This window comes from Chroicocephalus ridibundus, chromosome 18 (assembly GCF_963924245.1).
Source record: "Chroicocephalus ridibundus chromosome 18, bChrRid1.1, whole genome shotgun sequence".
NCBI classification, from domain to species: domain Eukaryota; kingdom Metazoa; phylum Chordata; class Aves; order Charadriiformes; family Laridae; genus Chroicocephalus; species Chroicocephalus ridibundus.
This window is the reverse complement of record NC_086301.1, coordinates 7,132,775-7,155,168: the sequence shown is the minus strand read 5'-3', so window position 1 is coordinate 7,155,168 and position 22,394 is coordinate 7,132,775. Positions and strand designations below refer to the sequence as shown.

Genomic DNA, 22,394 nt, shown 5'->3' with positions numbered 1-22,394 from the left:
CTTTTATTGTAAAAGCACAGGGACCAACTCATTGCCCGTTGCTATCAAAATCATATTTACCCTATGCTTAGGCAATGCAGATGTTCTACATCGAATAATCAAATTTTGCAGGGACATATCAACAGGGCCAGGTAAATCATCATTAAAAGATGCTGCATGACTCACTTGAAGGCCCAGAAGGGGCTAGTGCAAGAGGCAAGCCAAAAAATGCAGTTTGAATGTAGCCTAGGAGCATGCTTCTCAGCCCTCCGTCTGCTTTCAAACCCCGCCAGCCAGGTCTGACTAATTCATTCATCGCAGACCTACCAAAAAAAAGGGTAAGAGCCAAGAAAAAGATGTCTTGTATTAACCGCCTGCCTCCCCTCACCCAGCTAGTGCCCTTGATCCCAAAGCTATGGGAATGGCTCCACAAGCCACTTGATTAATAAGAGCCCAGGGGGGAAAAATCGTTTATATAACCTCGTCTTCTCTAAACTTCCTAAGTGCTTTAGAAAGTGGCTGCCCTGGAAACCCAAACTGGAAACGAAAAATATTATCTCTTCCATTTATAAACATCTCCAGCGCTAATGAAGTGAGGAGCGGCGGCAACGGGGAGGGGAGCGTCGCCATGCACTTGGCAGGCGTGGGAGAGCCCCGATAAAACCATTTCGTTTCAGGTGGGTGTGGAGCAGAAAGTCCTCCCACCGCGGTCCGGTGCCACCGTAGGCTGCTGACTACAGCGCTGCGAGGCCCCCGGGGAGGGATTTGGGAAGATGGATGGTTATGGAAGTATCTCCTACACTAAACACAGAGGCAGAGCGACAGCCTTACTAGGTGCCAATGTGGAGGGAAGGAAGACAGGGCGACACGCAACGACGCAAGATCAGATGGATGAAACCTTAAAAATCAGTTCCCTTAGCGTGGAGCTATAGCTCGGATCATGTCCTGATATTTGAAAGCAGGGAGCGAGTATCGGTACGTACTCTGCGTGTATACTTTGTGGCACAAGCTGCACAGACCGGCCTCCTTGTGCATGTCAGCAGAGCACGTCTGTTTACACCAATCTGGTCTAAATAAACATACCAGCAGTCCAGATTATACTCTTGGGTTCAACCACCTTCTGCCTTGCAGGCCCTCAGGCACACAACTGAATCAGAGAGCCAGCAGAAGTATTCTGCAGAATAGTCCAACCTATTTCCTATTTCTCCGTTTTTTTCCCATGTTGGCATTTCCCACGGAGATTTGTTTTTGCATCAACAGAGCCAGCACCAGAAAAAATGCTGAGTTTTGCCTGGAAATGTTTGGATTTCGTTTTGACAAAATATTGATGATTTCCGCAGCACGATCCGTCACTTTTGTCAGCAACGAGAAGAAAAGTCAAAAAGACGTATTTCATCTAGATAGGGGACTGAGCTGACACCCAGCCTGGAACTTAGCACAAGTGGAAGGCAAAGCAGGCTACTGGGTTGCCTCGTTATCCTGTCATTTTGATTACTGTAAAGCAAGGGAAACTGCTACTACTTCCATGTAGTAGCTGTTTGCCTGGATAGAAACACAACCAAAGCTGCCAGACAAAGGAAGCATCTGGTCTCCTGGGGTGAGGCAGTAACTAGATGCAAAGCAGGGGAAGAGAAGGTCTGATCATCTCTGGAGACGTTTCGCAGGAGACGTAGATACCCCAAGGTTGCGGCGTGATGAGGAGCTGGTCCAGGGCAGGACTGAGATGCCAGCTTTATTTCCATCACTACCTTCCATAATTATTCATGCCTCTTGAGCCTGCAAAACTGGGTTGAAATCTCCCAAGTACAGGCTCTTCTGTGAGATGCCTGGAACTGACCAAATTAGAAACTTTCCATGAACAGGCTCCCTTGGGGCATCTCCTCCTTTTTTCCTATTCTACCTCAACGCTGACATCAGTCTGGCTAAAACGAGTGCCTCTGGCCCCCCTTGAACTTAGGATGTGGAGAGTGAATCACACAAACCAGGGGGGAAAAGGCATTTCTGACTCCTGAAAAATAGTTGCTGATGAGTTAGGGAGAAGTAGTTTGGGCCAGCTCTTCTTAGAAATCCAACCTCTGCTTTGGCCGAGCAGTTTCTTTTGCTCCGTCCTATTTGTGCTACGGGAAGCAGGAATATCTGCAAGTGTTTTTACCATCCCGTGTGCCCCTGCTCACGCAGCGTATGCCATGTCAGCGGCCTTGTTTCCCTTTCCAGGAAGGGAAGTCCTGTCATGAACTTTATTATATCGCTTTTTGCTGTGCGCACCCACCCCCTCCGTTGCTAAAATCAATGGCAGCGTTCCCACTGAGCGGGTTGAAGCCAACCCTGTTTTCCCGCAAGCTCACGGCAGGCTTTAGGGGTTTAGAGGCTAGATCCTTGAATCCTAACCTGCCCTTGCAGCCTTGTGGGGGAAGAAAAAACACCAAAAGAGGAGCCCTGCCTCTAAGAGGGGATCAGAGGTCTCTGAAGGCAGCTCCCAAAGGATGGACCTGCACCGCTCATGCTGGCTGCGAATCTCCTCTCACAAGCCTAACGCCGAAAATAAGCCCGCATGGAAATTCCACCCTCCATCCCAAGCTTTTCCCACACCTCACTGGAGTCATTTGGAGGCCGGCAAGCCGCCTGCTGCAACTCTCCCATGGCTCTTCTGCAGAGAAACCACCTTCCCGAGGCAGACACGCAGCCTCATCAGCCCTGCCTGCTGCCAGGGAGGCAGCCTCCCTTCCCGGGAACCAGCTGCAAGGGAGAGAAACTCTATTTCATCCATTGTGAAACAGCCAACAATTGACCCGCTGCAACTTTTTCAAAGCCTATTGATACAAAACCCCACAGGGGAAGGTCCATCTGGTGGGCTGTGTAAACTTCAGCACGTGTTCAGCGGCTTCAAGGGCTCAGCCACGCTAGCAGCCCTGTGTTGCTTAAGACGTCTTTTTCTTTTTTTTTTTTTTCTACAATATCAAACACTTGTACAACACCGTTCTCCAGGGACTTCCAGCCGCTCGCCTGACCTCAATGAATTAAGCATCGCAATAAAATGTGCAATGAATTAATCATCTGCACCTCCAACGTGAGAAACTGCTATGCAGTGGCTCACAGGCAGCCTTTTGAATGATTTGGGCATCTCACACCAACAGAAGTCAGTGGGGTTTAGATGCCTAAAGACTTTCTGTTAAGTGATGTAGCCAAGGTCTTCCAAACCCCAGTTGTAAGACCCCACAACCTCAGCCAGATCTCCTAAATCTGCTGTTCTTATCCCTGAGAACCCTTCCTCCATAAAAAGACCACGGATGCTGGGGAAGCGCCACTGAAACCGAGAGCTCAGGTGAAAGAAAGCACCCCACGGTCTGGGAAGAAGATGTGGCATTATGCAGACCAGGCACTGCAGGGGCCTTTTAGTCCGACAGTTGATTGCTGCAAAGCAGGAATGAAGAGGAGGGATGCTAAGAGGACAGCGAGAAGCACAGATCCCTTTTTCCCCGGCCCAGGAGCTCCAGACGAGATGAGAAACTTCACATGCACAAAACAGGGTCTAGTAAACAAGGCGCAGAAAGCACACCGCCTTTGAGAAAGCTTAGACCTGGGTCGGGTCTGAAAAAGGAGGACTCATTTCCATCCACAACTAACAACAGGGGCAGCTAAAGCTTATTTCTATTCAATTTTAGAAAAAGAGCAGAAAGATGCAGTCCCTTACAGGGCTTTCAAGGAATATTGGTCCTAATCCTGTCTTTACTCTGGCGTGGCTCTAAGCATGCTGTTTCTCCTTCCTGCCCTTCATCTACCCAGCCTGCTCCTTGAGCTGCTTGGGGCAGAGGACAGTCCACTTCTCCTGGAGGTGTCTGTGTGTCAGAAACAACAACAAGAAAAACAGACAGACCATCCTAATACAACTTGCCCCCCTCCCCAAATGTCTGACAGCCTGGTCTCTCAGGCTGAAGTGATGCAAATAGCTCAGATAAGGTTCAGATAAAGTATCTGAGCTCTCAAGGGCTTATCTGAGCTGAACACCAACTCCAAAAATTCTGAAATTTGCCCTGTGGGACTATCTCCATAGAGCTTGATTTCCATCTGAAGCCTCGACCTCCAGAGGCTGCAGGAACAGCTACTGTTCAAATGCATTCTTGAGATAGCGGGGTGGGACACAGCAGGTCTGCAGCTCCTCTATCGCGCGCTATCTGGGGATTTGCCTTCTGGTGGGAATGTTGCAAGAGCTGGGCTGATGGCTCAAGCAACCGGTGACGGCACCTTTCACCGCCAGCGCTTACACTGTAACAGATGAGGTAAAACCTTCTTCAGGGGTGTCAATGGAAAGATCACTTTCCCTTGGGTACAAAGTGCTCCACGCTGGCTTTTCCTTCCAGCCGTGTTCCCTCTCAGTCATTGCTAGCAGAGGGAAGGCTTGTGGGAGGGCACCGGGGTGAAGTCCATCACCGACCATGTCAGCACGGGCATCGTGCGGAGATTTGGGGTTTCCAAAGCAGCCTGGATGCAACAAGGAGCTGGCTGCAAAACCCATCCGCGCTTCTCCGAAAATCTCAGCCTGGCAGGATGTAAAGAGAGTGAGCAATTGCGGCGAGGAGCTCTGAACAAACAGACCCAGGCTTGCAGAAACAGACAATCTCTAATATTCATTTACAGTGATAAACATTTGTGCTTAGAGATCCGGCCTTTCTGAAACACAGATAGTTGCAGCGGTCTCAAAATGTGTGAGACCTGGTAGTGAGCATCCATTTATAGTATGCAACTCAGACTGTGAAAGGGGCCAGGGGAAGTCCAAGGCCAGGCTTAGAGAGGGTAAATTGAGATCTCTTTGTAAAGTTGGTACAAAGGGCCCATTAGCTCACTTACACCTGGACTATAGCTGTTCTTTGTCCTGTAGGAGCATCAAGAGCCCCCATTTTACAGCCAGATCCCATATGCTGGGTACTCTACAAACACAGGAGTGAAAGACAGCAGGAAGGATTCCTCCCTGAAGGGTTTGCAACCAAATAGTCAGTAATCTAATCATTTATACACCTAACGCAAATCTAGCAATGATGAGAAAAAGAGCTTTCTGAGAACCGTTCAAAGCTCTGCAGAAATTGCCCCCGAATCTCGCTGATTCAAGCAGAGAAAGATTTCCTCTCTGTAGAGGTTTGCAACAGTCAGGCAGAGTTCTCAGGCAAGAATAACTATGAAATCCTATAGGATGGCTCATAAACCATAGGAAAAAAAAAAAAAAAAGATTTCATTTCCTACTAAAAAATTCCCAACGGCTCGTTCCCAAAGGGCCGGCATGCCAGAGGGCTGCTGCAGAGTGCTTGGCTCCCCTTCCGCATCGGCGCTTCGTCCTGGCTAAAGCCCAGGGAGCCGAGGAAAACGCGTGGGCAGGCTACGGGCTCTCCGCAGCTCCCCAGCACTCAGCTGTGTTGGCAGCACCAGGGTTAACCGCGGCGGCGCCCTGTAATGCAATGATTTCTGGTTTATTTCAGCAGGGGAAGTGTGTCCCGGCCTGATTAGCCCAATGGTTTCCTCTTTTCCCATAACCTCCAGACCCCCATGGCCTAAGTGTTTACTTTCTGAAATAAAAAATCTGCTAGTGTTTTTCTTTTTTCGGGGCATGTGTATTTTGGGAGGTTTCGGGGGGAGGAAAGTGGAGAGGGGGAGTTGAATGGGATGGGAGGCTTGCATACACCTCCCTTCTCTCTCCCACCCCTCACCCCCAGCTCCTTTCCAGCTGCAACCTCTGAGCTGAGACTTCTGGCTTCAATGTGAGAGAGAGAGAGAGAAAAAGGGAGAGAGAAACGTATTAATGAGGGAGTTCAGTCTCTTGCTTCAGCAGCTATAAACACAGCGAACATCTGGAGGGAGAGAGAGGTGCTTCGTGCTGCCAGGAGCTGAAAGAAACAGGCTGTTTTCAGGGTCCCAGCCCCCCGCGCTCCCCACGTCCCCCTCTGCCTGCCCTGCACATAGCTCTGCCGGCATCACCCAGCCAGCCCTCTCCAGCCAGAGAGAAAATAGTAGCTGGCCTCGCGCTGCTCCCCCTGCCAGCGCAGCAAAGCCCACCGAGGTGCTGCTACGAGAAGCGCTGGCCACGTGCGTGCAACCCGAACCCTCGAGAGAGGGGGCTCTGCTGCCCACTGTCCCCAGAAGCAAGCGCTCGTGGGTCCCAGCGTGGTGCCATAGGCAAAGGAGGCTGGGAAAGCTCAAAAAAAAAAGCAGCTGCGCTTTGTGTGGCCTGTCCGAAGCAAGTGTTCGGTGGCTCAGGATAGCCCCCTCCTCCGGAAAAAGAACCAGGTACATCCACCGCATGCCATCCATGGAGGGGGATCAGTCCTACTCCAAGGCCAACCCAAAATGAGACATCTTCTGCAGTCATCCTCAAGGCACCACAGAAGCCCCGGGTAGCCTGTTGCCTAGTCCCTTTCCTCCTTGCCTCAACACCACGTTATCCCTTCCCCATGGCATACTGAAGCTGCCAGGGCTGCTGCTCCTTTTCGCAATGCACCTGGTGCGTTTTCCCTCTTGCCGAGCTCCTGTCCCCCTGTTATAATGGAGGAAAACCTGCAGGCATCACCCAAAAGCCAAGGAACAACCTTCCCGTTTTCACTCAGCCGCATCCAGGGGACCAACGCCCTGTTCGGAGCACGATTCCTCCCTGCGCGGCAGCTGATCCCCAGCTGACACCAGGCTGCAGCTCAAGTGGGAAAAGAGCTCAGCGCTCATTCTCTGGTGATGACCCAACACACAGGGAGCTCCCTGGGGTTTTGCCTTTGAGAGGCGAGACAGGGATTTTTCCAGAGTCAGGCGGGAAACAAATGGAAAAGCGAAAGCCTGGATTTTTGTCATTCTATCGCTTCGGCGCAAATAAACCTCTCCAAGTGCTGACTTGCAGCAGGTTACAGCGGGGAAGGCAGAGGGAGCATCACTAGGTATCATAGGGTCACCTGCACGTGTTTTTCTCACCTGCGAAACAACAAGGATCCACACAAATCAGACGCTGAGTCCACCGAAGGACAAACCAGAAAGGGCTCAGCATCTTTCACAGGGCCCTTGCAAAAGGGCCAGAAGAGGCTTGGACACGGACACCACAGGCAGCCCACAGCTCTGCAGCTCACTCACAAGGCATAGAGGGATCTTTTCTCTCCCCCAACAAACTGGAGTAGGTGCTCTTTATGGAGAAAATAAATGGAGAAATTCGAAAAACCTGGAGCGCCCAAGTATAGTAGGTGCGGCATGCCTTTAACCGGAGCCAGTGAAACACCCAAAGGCTGCCAGGAAGAAAAAGGGTCAAAGAAAAACCCATTCCAACCAGGCTAGAACCAGCGCCAGACCCCAAGGCTTGCAAGAGGCCGTGCTGACTCGCCGGCCAGAGGATGACAAGAGAGCCCAGCAGAAAGGGCTCATTCATCCCCTGGCCCAGAGCCAGCGGCCAGGGAGGGCTGTGGATCTGGGAGAATGAGCAGCAGCAGGTTGGGCAGAGGCAGGATTTTGTGCACGGCTTTAGTTAAGCCTTGAAAAGAATCAGCATCCATTGCCTCGGCTCTCGCTCGCCCCCCGCCCCATGGCAGCTCACCCCTTTTTTTCTCCCCCTGTTCTGGTTTCCCTCCACCTTCCTCCACGTCCTCCCTTGCCCGCTCCTCGTTTATTAAGGAGGGAGAGGACGGACGGGCCAGTCCAGGAGAACCGCCTGAGAAGTCCTGCTCGGTCTCGCAGCCCAAGCAGATGTGCGTGCCCTGTGAAAAGACGCCCATTCATCTCTGCGGAGAGCATGCGGGGGAGGCGGCAGCAGCGCAGGGGAGGGGGGGAAGTGTTGGAGGAGGTTGAGAAAAGGAAGGAGGCCGCAGTTAAAAATAGGATAAAAGGACATGAAAAAAAAAAAAATGCAGATTTTTTTTTTTAAAAAAAGCTTTGCTTGGAAAATGTGCTGCAGCTGGAGAAGCCATCGGGCTGAGCCTGGTCAGCTTTCACCTTCTCCCCCCACCTCCTCCTCCCCAAGCCCCCTTCCTCCGAGCGTGGGCCTGGAAGACGGCCCAGAAACTGCTCACAGAAAGAGTTTTTCTCCAGGGATGTCCACCACGGAAAGAGCAGGTCTCGCGGCGAAGGAGCGGGGCAACGCAGGGAAAAAGCAGGGAGAGTTTGCCATGGAGGCAGGCAGCCCCCGTGGGACTCCTGCCTGCAGGCCAGGCTGAGCTGAGAGCCGGGCTTGGAGGAAGATGACGGCCAGAGTTAGCAGGGTGGGGGCAAAGGGAGGGCATCCCGATTTTGTCGGCATGGCGTGGGGCAATGCGGCACGCTGCAATGCGTTGCTCCAGCTGCAAGGGCTTCGCTTTCCTGCCAAACCCAGCACAACACCGCGACGGCCCAGGCTGCAGGGACCCAGTGTCCATGAAGGACCAGGGGGTCGGATGGAGGTTTGCTGCGTTAGGGACGTGCCGCCCCCAAAGCTAATAAACCCAAAGTATTGTGGGCTGAGAAGTGGCACCAAGCTAACGTGGCCAGGCAGCACCAACCACAGACTGGGCAAGGCTGGTCTCCGCGCCATGCTCTCCCACAGCACTGGCCTGAACCACGCTGGGTGTTGGGGATGAGCCGAAGGTGATGCCTTTTACTTGTGACAGTGTCTCCGTGCAAGAAGCCTGACCGAAATCATCAGGATTGCTTTCATTAGCCTGGGAAGCTGAGTCAGTCCTGCAGCTCTAATTTCTCCTCTAGAAAAGGCTTTCATTTCATTTCTTGCCTTGCAAAATCCCAAAGACACTCCCCCAAACGCTCCCGTAGTGTCCAAAATGCTGGGAGCACCTTCAGTCCAAGCGTGCCAATTCAGCTCAACAGCAGTCGTAGAAACTTCTTCAGCCGGAGTCATTTCGTCCCTTGCTTGCCATTAACAACAGTTTTATCTCCCCTATCACTAAGGAAAACAAACCCGTTCAGAGTGGAAGGGGTTGTCAAAGTGGCCTTGGCTCCAAAAGGCAGCGCAGCCAGGACTGTGTCCGTGCTGAAATTATAATACTGCCCTCAAATCTTTTCCTCTGCTCCCCTTTTGTGCCTAACCTTGTCTCAGACAAAAAACATTACCGGGGGTAACATTAGGATACTATTAGCTTAGGAATTAAACACAGGGCGCTAAGTGTGGCTTTTGGCATCCTTTCAGCAAGCTTGCCATTTCGGGCAGACACACGGCACCCTGAATTTTGGGCTGCCGGGTGGTTCAGCTGAGGTGCAATGCCCTCTACGCTCCTATTCCCACCTGTCCAAGCAGCAGAGCTAGTTTTCATAAAACAGGCAGCAGCTCCCTTCTTGCTAGTTATTTTCTACCACCTCTGGGACGTGCCCTTTTCTTGCTGTGGACCCAGTTTAGACTGATTCTCTGCGCAGCAATAGTCCCAACATATGATTGTGGTAGCAAGCTAACAAATAAAACTGACTCTTTTTAAACAAAAAACCAAAAACCACCACCTCCTTGTCTTGATCAACAAGCTAAATCCACATCGGGCTTTCCTTTATCCATATCACTGAATAATCTAATCGGATTTCAAGCACAATGTAAATAAACTCACCCGAGCTTCAAAGGCAAAATATCTTCTCTAAACGCAAGCAGCTCTAAAACTTTTAGAGATGTTGTGGGTTTCTATTGCAAGAGGATATATTCACACTTGCATTTTCCTTGTTGACTTGTTTCTTTCACCAACATCAAGACCATGAAAACCAAAATAGCCTCTAGTACACCAGAAGAATAGATGACAAATGGTTTTAATGTGCACCCGAAACACAAAGGAGAAATGAAAGACCGTTCCTAGCGGTATATACAAATGAACGTTTCCTCTCGTTTAAAATTAGCAACTGCTCTAGACTGAAGAAACAACAGTATTAAAAAAAAAAAAAAAATCAGAGAAAGAGTACTTTGCCCTGCAACAGGAAGAACTGAAAAGTAATTCTTAGTTGTTGCAAGAGAATCAGAGGCCTGTCCTACTCATCCCAAAGTACCGAAAGTTTGATCGAAACCTGTTGGAGACGATGACAGCATTTTTCTTTTTTTTTTTTTTACTGGCTTCCCCGTGGTTGGAACCGGGCTCCAGTCTCTGCAACAAGAAATTTCACAGACCCGGCATGGGGTAATGAAGATCTGGGTTGCAGATATGTTGGTCCCTGGAGAGAGCACTTTCACAGAAAAGGGGAGAGGGTAGGGAAAAAAAAAACACAAAGAAAACTTTCCAGGCACAGATTTGCAAAATGTTTGAGTAAATCCAAATGCTGCAAGGGCAGATTTCATCAGAGCAGAGTTGACATCATGCTGAGAGAGGTCACCCACAGGAGTTGAGCAAATAGCTGAAATAAGAACGGCTGGGAATAGGCAGCAGAGTTTTGCTCCAGCCACAGGCGCAGCGCTCTGCGTCCATCTCCTGCTCACACACAAGTGCTCACCAAAGGAGAAAAAAAAAAAATCTAAATGCCTGAATATTTGCCAAGGAGAGATTTGACCGCAACAGTCACTGGTTCTGCTGAACTCTTTAGCTGCAAAATGTCTCTGAACATCAGGGCTTTTCCCCTCCCAAGGGGCCAATGTGCATAACAAACGAGCCAGGAACAAGTCACAGAAGACCAGTACATGCCATGCAAAAGCTTACATGGGATTTAAGTGCTTCATGATAGGCTTATGTGGGACTTAAGTGAAACATAAACTTCATATTGGCCCTTCGCAAAGGTCACATTCGTGCAACTTGAGCTCTTTCTGCAGTTCCTGTGGTTGGCCTGTGCCTCGGCGTACCTGAGCCCTCTCCTGCCTCAGCTCAACCGGGCTCTTTGCTGGTGCCTCATCACCCATCCTGCAGGCAGGAGGACCGACTGCCCGCCCGACATCTGCCCTGCCCGTTGGTTATACAAGCAGCAGCCCAAACTGCCAGCTCAGCTTGAAGATTCACGGGTTGAACAACGTGCGGGGCAAGAATTAGTCACCAGCGATTTTGTAATGACTTTCAAATTATGAATGCATTAGAGAAGATGTTCATCCAGTCCATGTCAGTGAATTGCTTTAGCTGTGCAGCACGTTGCAACCACACAGCCCTGACAGCACAGCATGACCACACATCTCCAGATGTGGTTACCTGAAGATGATGCCACCACACTCCCAAGGAGCAAGGCGATGGGCTACAAGAGCAAGAGACCCCAAAATTACTACCACAGTGGAATTAAAACTTAGAAGTCTCCAGCTCCTTGCAACCCTCCATGGAGGCCACATTGCCTTTCCAAAGCCACCAGCGAGCACATCAGTCCTGCAAACACCATGAGAAACGCTGAAGATGCAACTAGCAGGTTGGCAGGTCCACCTTGCCCACAGTCTCCTCCTGGAGACCCTCACGTCTGTCAAGACCCCAGGGAGCAGTAACCATGGCTGCAGTCCCTAAATGCAAGGGAAGTGCCCACAGGACACCAAAATCACCATCCGAAAGAGGAGAGGGGTTCTCCCAGCCCTGCACCCATGCCATGGCGGGGAAGAAGGAAGCTCCTACCCTTCAGCATCATTCCAACAGGAGGAGAATAGTTAAAGAAAGCAAGTCCAAGTTTTTTATCTGCTTTCTGGCCCCACCTCCACTGAGGGAGACCCTTGAGGGACAGCAAGGCAGGTATCGACTGGTGATGCCATGGTAGGTGCCCTATGGCTGCAATAAGGGCAAAACCACCTCAATAAATGAAGTCAGGACTGGGGCAGAAAGCAAATATAGGAAGAAGGAGACAAGGGACACACACTGGACAACAAACAAGAGCATGGCGGGGCTTTAAGGCTCCTCTTTTCACCTGAGCGTGCTGGCAAAACCCCACGGCACGGGGAGGAAAGGCGCCATCCCGGTTTGCAAAGCCCCCCCCAAAATGGTGTCCTACCCGTGCTGTAGTGCTCCAGGCCGGTGGGCACTTCTTGCGTGGCAGGCTCGTCCCAGAGCGGGCAGCACGTCCTGGGCTGGCAGCAGGCGGCCTGGAAGCCGCAGGTCACCCAGGGATCCTCGCAGGGGCCGGCGGCGCCTGGCTTCTGGGAGCAGGAGAGGGAAAAGCGTCAGGGGAGCTGGACCCCGAAATGGCTGCCCTGTGCAAGGTGGCAGCGCGCCTTTATCCCCCCCCCAAATTCAGGCACAATCCCCCAAGACGGCAGGGTTTGCTCAGGAGAAATGATGTCCAAACTCACCTGTCTGAAGGGGGTCATGTTGAGGCCCCAAAGGCCCTTTTTCAAACAAACATGGGGGGAAAAAATCGGAGGCCCTCAGTGAGGCTGTGCTCAGCAAGATGGAGGCGGGGAGGGGGCTCTCCTCCCGTGGGGAGGAGACCCTCCATGAGAGGGGGGAACGTTTCAGCCCGTCATCTAGAACTGTTATTTTTCATCAGCGTGAGGCAGGAGGCCCTACAGCCCCCCAAAAAAGTGGGGGTCTGTGAGGAGGTGGGGGGCCATGGCCCTGGCCGGGCGGCAGCCCCTGGCCCTATGGGGGAGCCCGGCCCACGCTGGCGGGAGCTGGGGCAAGCCGTCATGTTTATGTTCATATTTCTATTTATAGCGATATTGCTTGTGATTATGTTCGTCTTTATATTTGCCTTATTCATGTTTTTATTTATGTTATTTATGTTTATGTGTCCATGGACATATGTGTGTATACATACACATGTACATACATATGTGGTATGCACACATGAAATACACGCATATGTATATTTATATAAACTTATGTATTATTACATATATATTGCACAATATACTGCATTATATTCTTACACATCATACGTTATATATATACATGCATTGATTTAATGTGTGACATGTGCATGTATATACCCACACGTATGTAATCCTACGTTACAAGTGTCATTATATGTTACACATGTTTGGTTTTATTGCATATAAAGTTGCATTTATACTTTATAAAGAAAATACGTGTATTATATATGCAAGCATATGTAAGTATATGGAAATAATCCCAGGATACAATTTTAATTTTATTTTATACATACTTATTTTACACGTATATTCTTATAAATATGTGTGGGTATATGTATATACCTTATATACATATACATACATATACATACCTGTATATACCTTATATACATGTTTACTATATATATGTACGTGTATATACATATATTCCATATCATATATATGGTACAGATACATGTATATCTCTACATAAAGAGGATAACAACATATACATACGTATGAATAAATTCAGGATGTTTTCACGTTTTATTATTATTATTATTATTATTTCCCTGCAGGGAAACAGTTTTGCTTCATTTCCAATCAATATTTAAAAGCTAAATGCATGCTTGCAACCCTTTAAAGGAAAAATACCGAGCTGTGTTGGAAACATTTCATGGGTCAGAGTGGTCTTTTCTCCCTAATTTGGTGAAAATTTTGCTTTCTAGCAAGATTTCTGTGCAGCCCGGTGTCTCAGCTCAGAGTTACAGCTTTCATCCCACCTGGCCTAGCATCTTTAGCATTTCTTCAGGCAAATGTCTATTAATGTGATTTCTCTAAATAAGGGTCTGATTTCTCTAAATAAGGATGGAAGCACGGTCAAGCCGGTCCCGTAGCTGCCGGCGGTTGGCATGGGCATGCCCCGGATCACGCTCTAATGTATATTATCCATAACCACCCATCAGCTGCACAGACAGCGGGGAGCTGGCCTGCGAGAGGGAGCACCAAAATTGCCCAAAAACTTTTCCAAAGCCTGATCTGCTTTGTGCTGATCCCGCTGCGTTCGTCCCCGGCAGGTGAAGGTCAGTCAGCACGGGGAGCGGAGGCACGGGGACAATGGTTGCCCTAACAATCCTCCTCCCAACACAAGCGCAGGAAATCCGACGCAGCGATCCCGTTTCCAGTTGAGGTTTGCAAGCTCCAGAGGTTCAGATAAGCGCCGGGTAAACACTCAGCATTTGGACGTGAAACCTTGGAACGATTTAGCGGTCGACACCGAGCCCCGTCAGTGAACGGGCTGGCAAAGTCACAGCAGCCCAAGAGAAAAATGCTCGGGACAGAAAAATAACCCAAATTTCTTTCTTACCATCACTCCAGGGCGAGCCAAAGGATAAGGGGCTGCGTTGCCGATGGTTGTGTCCATATAGTAACTCATCATCTCAGAGGTGCCTGCAGAAATGGAGATGGACATTAGATGCCCTGCTGCAGGAGGCGTGAAAATTGATAGCATGGGCTAAATCCGTGCTTTGTCACAGCCATATAAAGCTAGGACCAGTCTATCACCTTAATGGGTTTAAGCTGGAGAAGCGAAGAGGAAAAATCTTTGTATTAATAGCAGCTATTGTGATTCGATGTGGTCTATCAACAATGCAAACACACAGCTCCATTAGTGTAAACTGACGAGAGCCTGACAATGGTGAATGAATTATCACCTGGAAGCTGATGGAGCTACTCTGAGGGAAGATGAGATCATATTTCCTTTGCTGGAGAATCAGGGGGAAATTGTTGCCAATTTTTTTTTTCTTTTGAGAGAGAGAAACAAAAAAAAAAAGCCAGTTTGTTGAGATCAACACCTTTCCTGTAAAAGTTTTGTCAAAACCAGTCTGCTTGACAAAGAACTTTGCTGTTTTCAAGAGACACCTTCTGTTTTCCCACATCGGCTTACGTTCCCCTTGCGGAAGCTCCCCCTTGGATTGCTGAGACTAATTCCTGAGTAATTAGCAGTGCGGCAAGCATTCATCTCAGCCCACGGGAGCGCGTCACGGTCTCACATGTCATTCCTAGCGTGGGGTGTACTCCTCCGAGCAAGTCCTTCTACCAGTGCTGCTCATCAGATGCGATTTTTAATCATCGATTAGCCCATTTGTGTAGCTGAGGCGAAGGAGCTGCGACCCGGCTCCATTTTCAAATATGTGGCTGTTTCTCCCCCTCTCCTTTAAACGCACAGTGGGAAACGTGGGGCCAAGGCACTTTCTGTGTTTTGGGGAATATGACTTAGGGGTGCTGGGAGGGAAGAGTAAAGCCTGGGCTGGGAAGGGCTCACTCTGGCAGGATGTGACTAGGAGCCAAGGGGAATGGCTATTTTCATCGTGATACACGGCACAGCCAGCGAGACGGAAGAGTTGCCACTGCTTTAACCTCTCTGAGGACACCACAGCTCCGCTGAAATACCTCCCTTTGGATTTCTGCCTCCTCTGCTACCTACTGTAACTGCTGCAGATGCAAACACTTGTCCCAGTCATCTTGTTCAGCCTGGAGCCAGGAAAAAGTTATAGCAGCTTTCCAGTCCCTAAAGGGGCTCCAGGAAAGCTGGGGAGGGACTCTTGATCAAGGAGGGGAGCCGTAGGACGAGGGGGAATGGTTTTAAACTGGAGGAGGGGAGATTTAGGTGAGATCTGAGGAAGAAATCTTTCACTATGAGGATGGTGACCCCCTGGCCCAGGTTGCCCAGAGAAGCTGTGGCTGCCCCATCCCTGGAGGGGTTCAAGGCCAGGTTGGAGGGGGCTTGGAGCAACCTGGGCTGGTGGGAGGTGTCCCTGCCCAGGGCAGGGGGTGGGACGAGATGGTCTTTAAGGTCCCTTCCAACCCCAACCGTTCTATGATTCTACAATTCTACAAAAACACTGGCCCAGGTTGCCCAGAGAGGTGGTGGATGCCCCCCATCCCTGGAGACATTCCAGGTCGGGTTGGACGAGGCTCTGAGCAACCTGATCTGGTTGAAGATGTCCGTGCTCATTGGAGGGAGTTGGACTCAATGGCCTTTAAAGGTCCCTTCCAACCCAAACCACCCCGATTCTGTGATGATTCTGTCTTCTGGACACGGCCAGTGCAACCCCGTTACCTTCAGCCTCTGCTTCTGCGCTGCGCCCATGAATGGCTCCCGGAGGCACCGGACCCCGCTCCCAGCCTCTCCTCCACCCCTTCCCTGCTCCGGGGGCTAGCCAGCGGCCAGCAAACATCCCGGCAGCGGGCAGAACCTGCTCCAGCTGCGCCGCACTCACCGCCTCAGCAACCAGGGGCTCCGGAGAGCATCTCCCACCGCGCTCTGTGACTAATGGCCAAATGTGAAACACCTGCATGTGTACGCGTATTAAATTATTATCAACATTTCCTGCTTCTTATTACCAACTTTTGCTTTAACACCAGTATTTTTTTTTTAAAAAATTTTTTTTTTAACCTTTTCTTCTTATTTCGCAAAACTGAAAACTACCTACGTGGTGCCTCTTTCCCTTTCAACCCAAACCACTCTGTGATTCTGTGCGTCTGTCTTCTAGACACAGCCACCCAAAAACACACATATTGCAAGTTGCTGTGGCTGAGAAGCCTTAACTCATCTCAGCATCTGTGCACGCCCTACCAGCCCTGCTCTAACTAGGCGTTAAAACACGGTTGCTTCGGTCTCGTTGCAGCTGGGTCAGCCCGCAGCTGGGTGAAACAAAGAAGGTGCGTGGAGCTCATTGCTGCAACTCGGCTAACGAAGGGCGAGGTGCTCAGTCCCAGAATGTCGCACTCCTGTCCCCTGGTCTTAACCTTAAATTAAGCACAAATCGTCTCGTGTAAGCATGAACTGATCTCTTTCTTGCTCTAGAGTACAGACTGATGCTGCCAAACTCTACCAAAGCAAGGCAGGCAGTGCAAAAGGGAGGCAGAGAAATCCTATTTCAATGGATTCACCTATTTCAACGACACACACGTGTCCGAGACTAAGGAGTGACAGCGCCAAGACAGCAGTTACAACAGCAGTCCCCACGAGCGGCTCTTTTTCCGGTGCAGTAGGCAGCTGGGGGTTGGTTTGGTTTTGTATTTTCCTTTGATCAAGACGCCGAAGTGGCAGCGCTTCTCGAGAACGGCTTTCATGCCTCGCTGAATGCCGTTTGCATCTCTCTCAGGATGCCGTTGCCAGCTGAACCTTCCAGCAAAGTACCACACGTTGCTGCTCGAAGCAGCATGTGCTTGGGTCACCAGGAGAAGCACTAAACCCGTCCTGACACTCAGGACAAGGCTTCATGCAATAAAGAATATCAATGAGATTGCCAGAGTAAAGAAACACCTGCAACCCCTTCTCAAGCCCTGGACTGGAAAGGGGGAATTTTTATGTCTAGACAGCAGCTCCAACAGATTTATAGCAAGAACGGTTTGCTTTTCGGTTTCTCTTCCCCTGCAACCTGCTGTTAAAAAGTGGGGTCAGAAATACAACCTCCGCCACCATTTGCGCCCCCATCAAGACAAGCACAAGTTAAATCCGTCCCCCGACCCGGCGCGGGTTTAGCCACGGTTCAACGACAGAGAGACACAGGCTTCGGGCTGCCAAAGGGACCTGGAAGACAAGCCCCGCGAGGAAAAGGCAGGTTGAGGCCATTCCGTGCGCAAAATAATTGTGCTCTGGAAAAACAGGTACGCAAGGCCGGCAACGGGAGGCGAGGTGACAGCCGAAAGGGAGCCCTGGTGCGCTTTGTCCAGGCTAATTTTAACAGAACTTCCACCACTTCCCATAGGAAACTACTTCACAGCCCAATACATCTCTCACTGTCAGCAAGTTTCCCTGATGTTGGAGCGATATTTTTCTTCTCTCTAGCTTCCTCTAATAAGAGCCTAAATAGTTCCTCTCCTCCCCTTGGACGCCATTAGAAAGCTTTAATGACCGCTCCGGAGCTTGCGGCTGAGCTAAATTCAATGATAGAGCCCTTCGTGGCAGGTAACTTGCCCGATATTAAGGAAATCACTGCAGATTTATACCAAGATAATCAAGATCCACAGCCTGCTGAGAGCTGTTAATAAATAGAGGGGAATCAGAGCCATTTGGTAAAATCCTTAATGACTTAACAGCTTGACTTCAGTCTTATTGTTTGCTCTTATTATTCCTGTCTTATTGTGAAAACATGTGTGGGAGAAACAGCATTTATTTTGGGACTTGATCAAGTACCAGCCAAAGCTATTAGACTCCCGGGTCATTTCTAAACTAAATTAAAATTTTAATTTCATTTCAACATCCATCCCTCCTCTTTTACAAGAGTTTGGTGGCTGGTTTTTTGTTTTTGTTTTTTTTTTAAACCAATTACCAAGCTTACTTTAAAAAGGGAAAAGCTGTTTGTCCTCGTGATTAACACATGCAGAAGTTAGGAAGGAGTTAAAAACGTGTATGAAGACAAAGCAAAATTTGTCTATTGGATATATGAAGACCCTTAACAAAAATCTCACACGGCGGTTTAGTATTATAATGTTTTAAGGATGGGGAAAGGGAAATGGAGTGCGACCACGGTGACTTTCTAGCGGCGGAGTCAAGACGAGCAGCTCCCACCACTGTTTCCCAGTTTAGTGCTCTGTGCTCGGGTCTCCTCTGCCTGTTGTAAAATCCGGCGGCACAGATCGCTCCCCACTTTCTGAGCTGCAGGAAACTCCGGCTCCTGCCCGGCCCGCAGCCCTCAGCCCCAGGCTGCCAACCCAGTCAAGGTGTCACTGCAGGGCGGCGCAACCGGGACAGCTGCAGAACAGTATGGGGGCGCTTTTCTCCATCCCAATAAGCCAACGAGATTCCCTTTCCATGGGGTTCGATGGGAAGCCGGGAGGATGGGGCAGCATCAGCAACCCCGTCGCGATATTTCTGGCTTCGAGAACGGGAATGAAGACTTGAAAAATGAGAAGCAGCCCCTTCGACGTGACCATCCTCCCCGGGCTACCGCGCTGGCAGCTCGCTGACCCAAAGCTGCTTAGTGATAGCCATTTTATTTTTGCATCAAGTAATAATTTATCATCTTTGAGGGGGTGGGGAAAATAGCTCGTGGAAATGACATTCTTCCGCAAGGCTTTAACCCTTGAAATCCTGGCACTTTCCAGGCCGCCTGCCAATTCGGTTCTCAGGGGAAAGAGCGTTTGTTGATCTGTTGGCATGTTAAAAACCTCATTCAATTCATCAAACCCTGGCACCAGCTTAAAATAAAAGGAGCATCCCTAAAGCCGGGTTACGAGCGGTAGAAATGAGCACGCTTCTCTTGCTGCCTATTTACAAATCCTGCTTTTTAACAGATCGGCCACCTCCTGGCCCCGTCTCATATCAGGGCATCCCACATTTGTTACGATTTTAAAATTTTGCAGCGTTCTCCAGGATAAAACCTGATTTACTGAAGGGAAGGCAGGCAGGGCAGTAAATAATGATGCTACGGTAAATAGAGCAATAACAATTGCCCTTTTGCACCTGCCGTAAATACTCCAAGAGATTAAACGCCTTGGCTAAGGCCAGAGGGAGAAAGTGAGGGTGAGAGGCCGAGCATCCGAGTCCCTGAGCCACTATCTTAACTACCCGGCGGTGATTGCAGCCGGATTAGCGTTGCCGCAAGAGGATTGTTCGTGCTGCTTCTGGGAACGATGCGGCCGGCAGGGGCGGGGAGGGGGGGGCTGCCTGTCAGCACATCACTTTCTGCTTTAACGCCGTGCCCTTTCTTTTCTCAGTGGAGAAAGATCTGACAGAGATATGATGGTGGCATCCCGTTTGGCTGGACAAACTCTAGCTGGGGTGGATGACAGCGCTTACAAGATAGCGCCGGGACGGTTAAGGTTTGGACCAGTCTCATATACACACGCACCCACACGAGCCCTTGTTCCCTGTGCTTGGGAGTAAACTGCTTTCTGCTTTAGACTTCTCCTTTACCCTGCTCATTCATCTGTTACTCAGCTGCTGTTTAATAATTAAGCCAAAATAATGCCCCTGTCAGCAGCAGCACCAAAGCTATAGCGGGCTGGTGATGGCAAGGAGAGGGGTTTCGGTGGGCTAGTAAACCAGAGAGGCGGTTGGTGTTAAACCGTGCTGCTCTCTCTCGGATTCTAGCAGCTACTTGCAATTGCAGGAAGATGTGAATGGGTGGGGGGGTGTTAATTAGGTCATCTGTTATTTGACTCATGAGTTTCCCTCCGCGAAATAATAGGCTTGGAGAGCAACGCCACGGGCCAGATCCTCAGCTGGGGCAAAGCGAAGGGGGAAAGAACCAGATGAGTTTCCCGCTGTTCAGCGAGGGATCCCCCACACCAGGGAAGGATCTGGCCCCCGCGAGGAGCACGCCTTCCCTGTCTCGGAGAGCCCAGTCTGCCCCATGGCAAAGGGGACTTGGTCAGGGATCGGTGGCCCAGCCGTAAGTCTGTGTTTTGCTGCAGACCCGCAGCAGGACGCTTGGGACCAGCCGGTGCTTTGAAAAGCCCACTAAGCACCTCTTCATTAAGCATCCAAAGCGCTTTATAAAATTCAGTTACCTTCCATTTCTCTGTGCCTCAGAGATGTCGGAGGAAAATAGCACTGGGGTGTTTTCTGGTGTGGAGGTGCATCTGGTCCCCCAAAGCTGAGGGGGGACGTCCCAGTGCACAAAACGCCCGCGGGCTGCCACACAAATCCCAGCCGCTGGCTGAGCGGTGCCGTTCCCTGCTGCCCAAGGCGGAAACGCCTGGGTAGCCCAAAAAATCTGGCTTGCCAGAAAATTGTTTACACGACAAGCAGGGGTGAGCTTAAAAAACCAGCCGAATTAGAGGCAGCGTGAATAGCCTGTAAGCAGGAAACGGCTCCGGACCCAGCCCACAGCCCCCAAAGGTGTCAGTTGACAGCACAGGATGGGAAGTCGATGGTAACTGTAACACCAAATCAGTGGCCACATGCAAAGCAATGATTTAGAGACTAATGGGAAGGGGGAAGGCCTTGGCTGTGCCCCTCGGGGACTCGTAACTGGCTCTTTTTGGCTGGGTGAGGGGTGCAGGATCGTGCCCTTCCCAAGGAACGGCAGCAGCACCGCAGCACATCCATGTGGCTGTCACCCTCCGGGCTCCAGTTCCTCCCAAAAGCAAACGCTGGCACCTGTGGCACTTTCTGCCCTTTGGGGGATGGCATTGTGGAGGTGCGGCAGCGAACCCCTTTACCAGCATCCCTCCAAAGCTAGGAATCAGCCCCGGTCTGAGGGGTCCGCTCCTTGTCTGTCTGTCTGTCTGTCTGCAGGGCTGGAGGGAGCCAAGGGAGCATCCAACCTCGGGCACTCCGCTTCTCCCCCTGCCTCGCCACGAAAACAAACCAGCCCCCATCCGAACCAAAATGCAACTCAAAACATAAAAGGAACTGCAAATTTCATCCACTGTAATCATGCCAAGGCGCAGCCTTCTACCTAGACAAGGGAAACAATAATGTTCTCCTAAACATACATATAAACTTTATATAGTCCATATAAAAAAAAAAAAAGGATTTTTAAAGGGCAGCATCAGCTCAGACATTTATATAAGATCCTGCAGTACTGTTAGCAAGCACAGGAATCAGTTACTGGGTGAAACTGGAAATGGAGAGAGGAAAAGTAAACCACCGGCAAAGCAAATCTTAGAGATGTCCTGAAAATGAACACAGGTACCTACAACCCACCAAAGAGTTTCAAGCGACTCTCTCCCCACCGCCACTTACTACTTAGCTGAAAGACCCGGGGGAAAAGCTTATGTCCTCCACGGCTTCCCACACTTGTCTCCGGTCTCTTTCCAACTACCTGGTGCTATCCTCTGCGCTGGAGCTGGAGAGGATGGAAATACCATAGTGTTTGCAGCAGGGCCGCCTATTCAAAGGGAGGGGGAGTGGTCAGTCCCGCATCCAGGGCGGTGGGAAAGGCGAGCTCCACGCCGCTCACGCTCCGGCCGGGGAAAAAAAACCCACCTCTGGCAGATGTCACGCCGACAGGGGAAAAAAATATAACGTTGCTCGGAGGTGGTCGTGGGGGGCAGCCCCCCCACCCCCAGTGCGGGGTGCCGGGCTGCGGTGGTGACGGCCTTTGGGTCCAGGCTGCTCCTGTGTCCTGTAAAGCGATCCAAGGGCTCCTTTGGAAGTGTTACTCGGGCCCCCCAGGGTCCCTGTGAAGTGGAGCTTATTCTGGCACGGCGGCTAAAATACCGGCACGGAGAGCACAGGCAGGGCGAGGTTTTTTCCAGCCCTGATCCCCCAACCTCAGCTCAGCTGCTGGCTCTGCCTGGAGGTGCCTAATGGCAGAAACTGCTGTTTCCTCCTAAAAGCTCCCCTGGGCACCTCTGCCTTTCCTGCTCCCGGGAATATCCCAGGGCATCGCTGGGCTTTCTGCTGCTTGCCTTACCCCCAACCCTGGGAAGGATCCAGCCTGGTAGCATACCCTAAAACCCCTTATCATGTACCTCTGGTACCAGGCATGCCAAAAAAATCCCTCCCACAGTAGCTGCTTTTAAAAGCATAAAGGCTGAAGCAATATCCCCTTAGATATGGCACCAGGGAGGGGAGACGCTCGGGCAGCACTGGTTCAGCCCCCTCCTTTGATAAAGGTGGATGGTCCCAACCTGCATCACCCCCAAAGACTGCTTTTAACGCAGGCGCTAAAGGATGCCACAGCCTCTCCGGAGAGGAGAAGGATGCCAGGACCAGAAGGGCAGGGGAGCATTTTCCTTGCTGGGCAGGAAAAGAGAGGGTGCAGAAATACTGGTTCTCACTCCAAAAACCTCAGTGTAA

The 22,394-nt window shown here is 50.5% G+C and overlaps 1 protein-coding gene across 1 annotated transcript in view; it reads right to left on the bottom strand.

Moving 5' to 3' along the window:
• Window positions 1-21,443, bottom strand: part of ETS1 (ETS proto-oncogene 1, transcription factor) — a 75,243-nt gene extending 53,800 nt beyond the window's left edge. The window contains exons 1-3 of the mRNA XM_063355181.1: window positions 21,336-21,443; window positions 14,001-14,083; window positions 11,836-11,980 (exon numbers count right to left, since the gene is read on the bottom strand). Of these exons, the coding sequence (XP_063211251.1) occupies window positions 11,836-11,980; window positions 14,001-14,072 (217 nt within the window). The 5' untranslated portion in view covers window positions 14,073-14,083; window positions 21,336-21,443. The remainder of the gene's footprint in view (window positions 1-11,835; window positions 11,981-14,000; window positions 14,084-21,335) is intronic.
• Window positions 21,444-22,394: the final 951 nt, after the last annotated feature.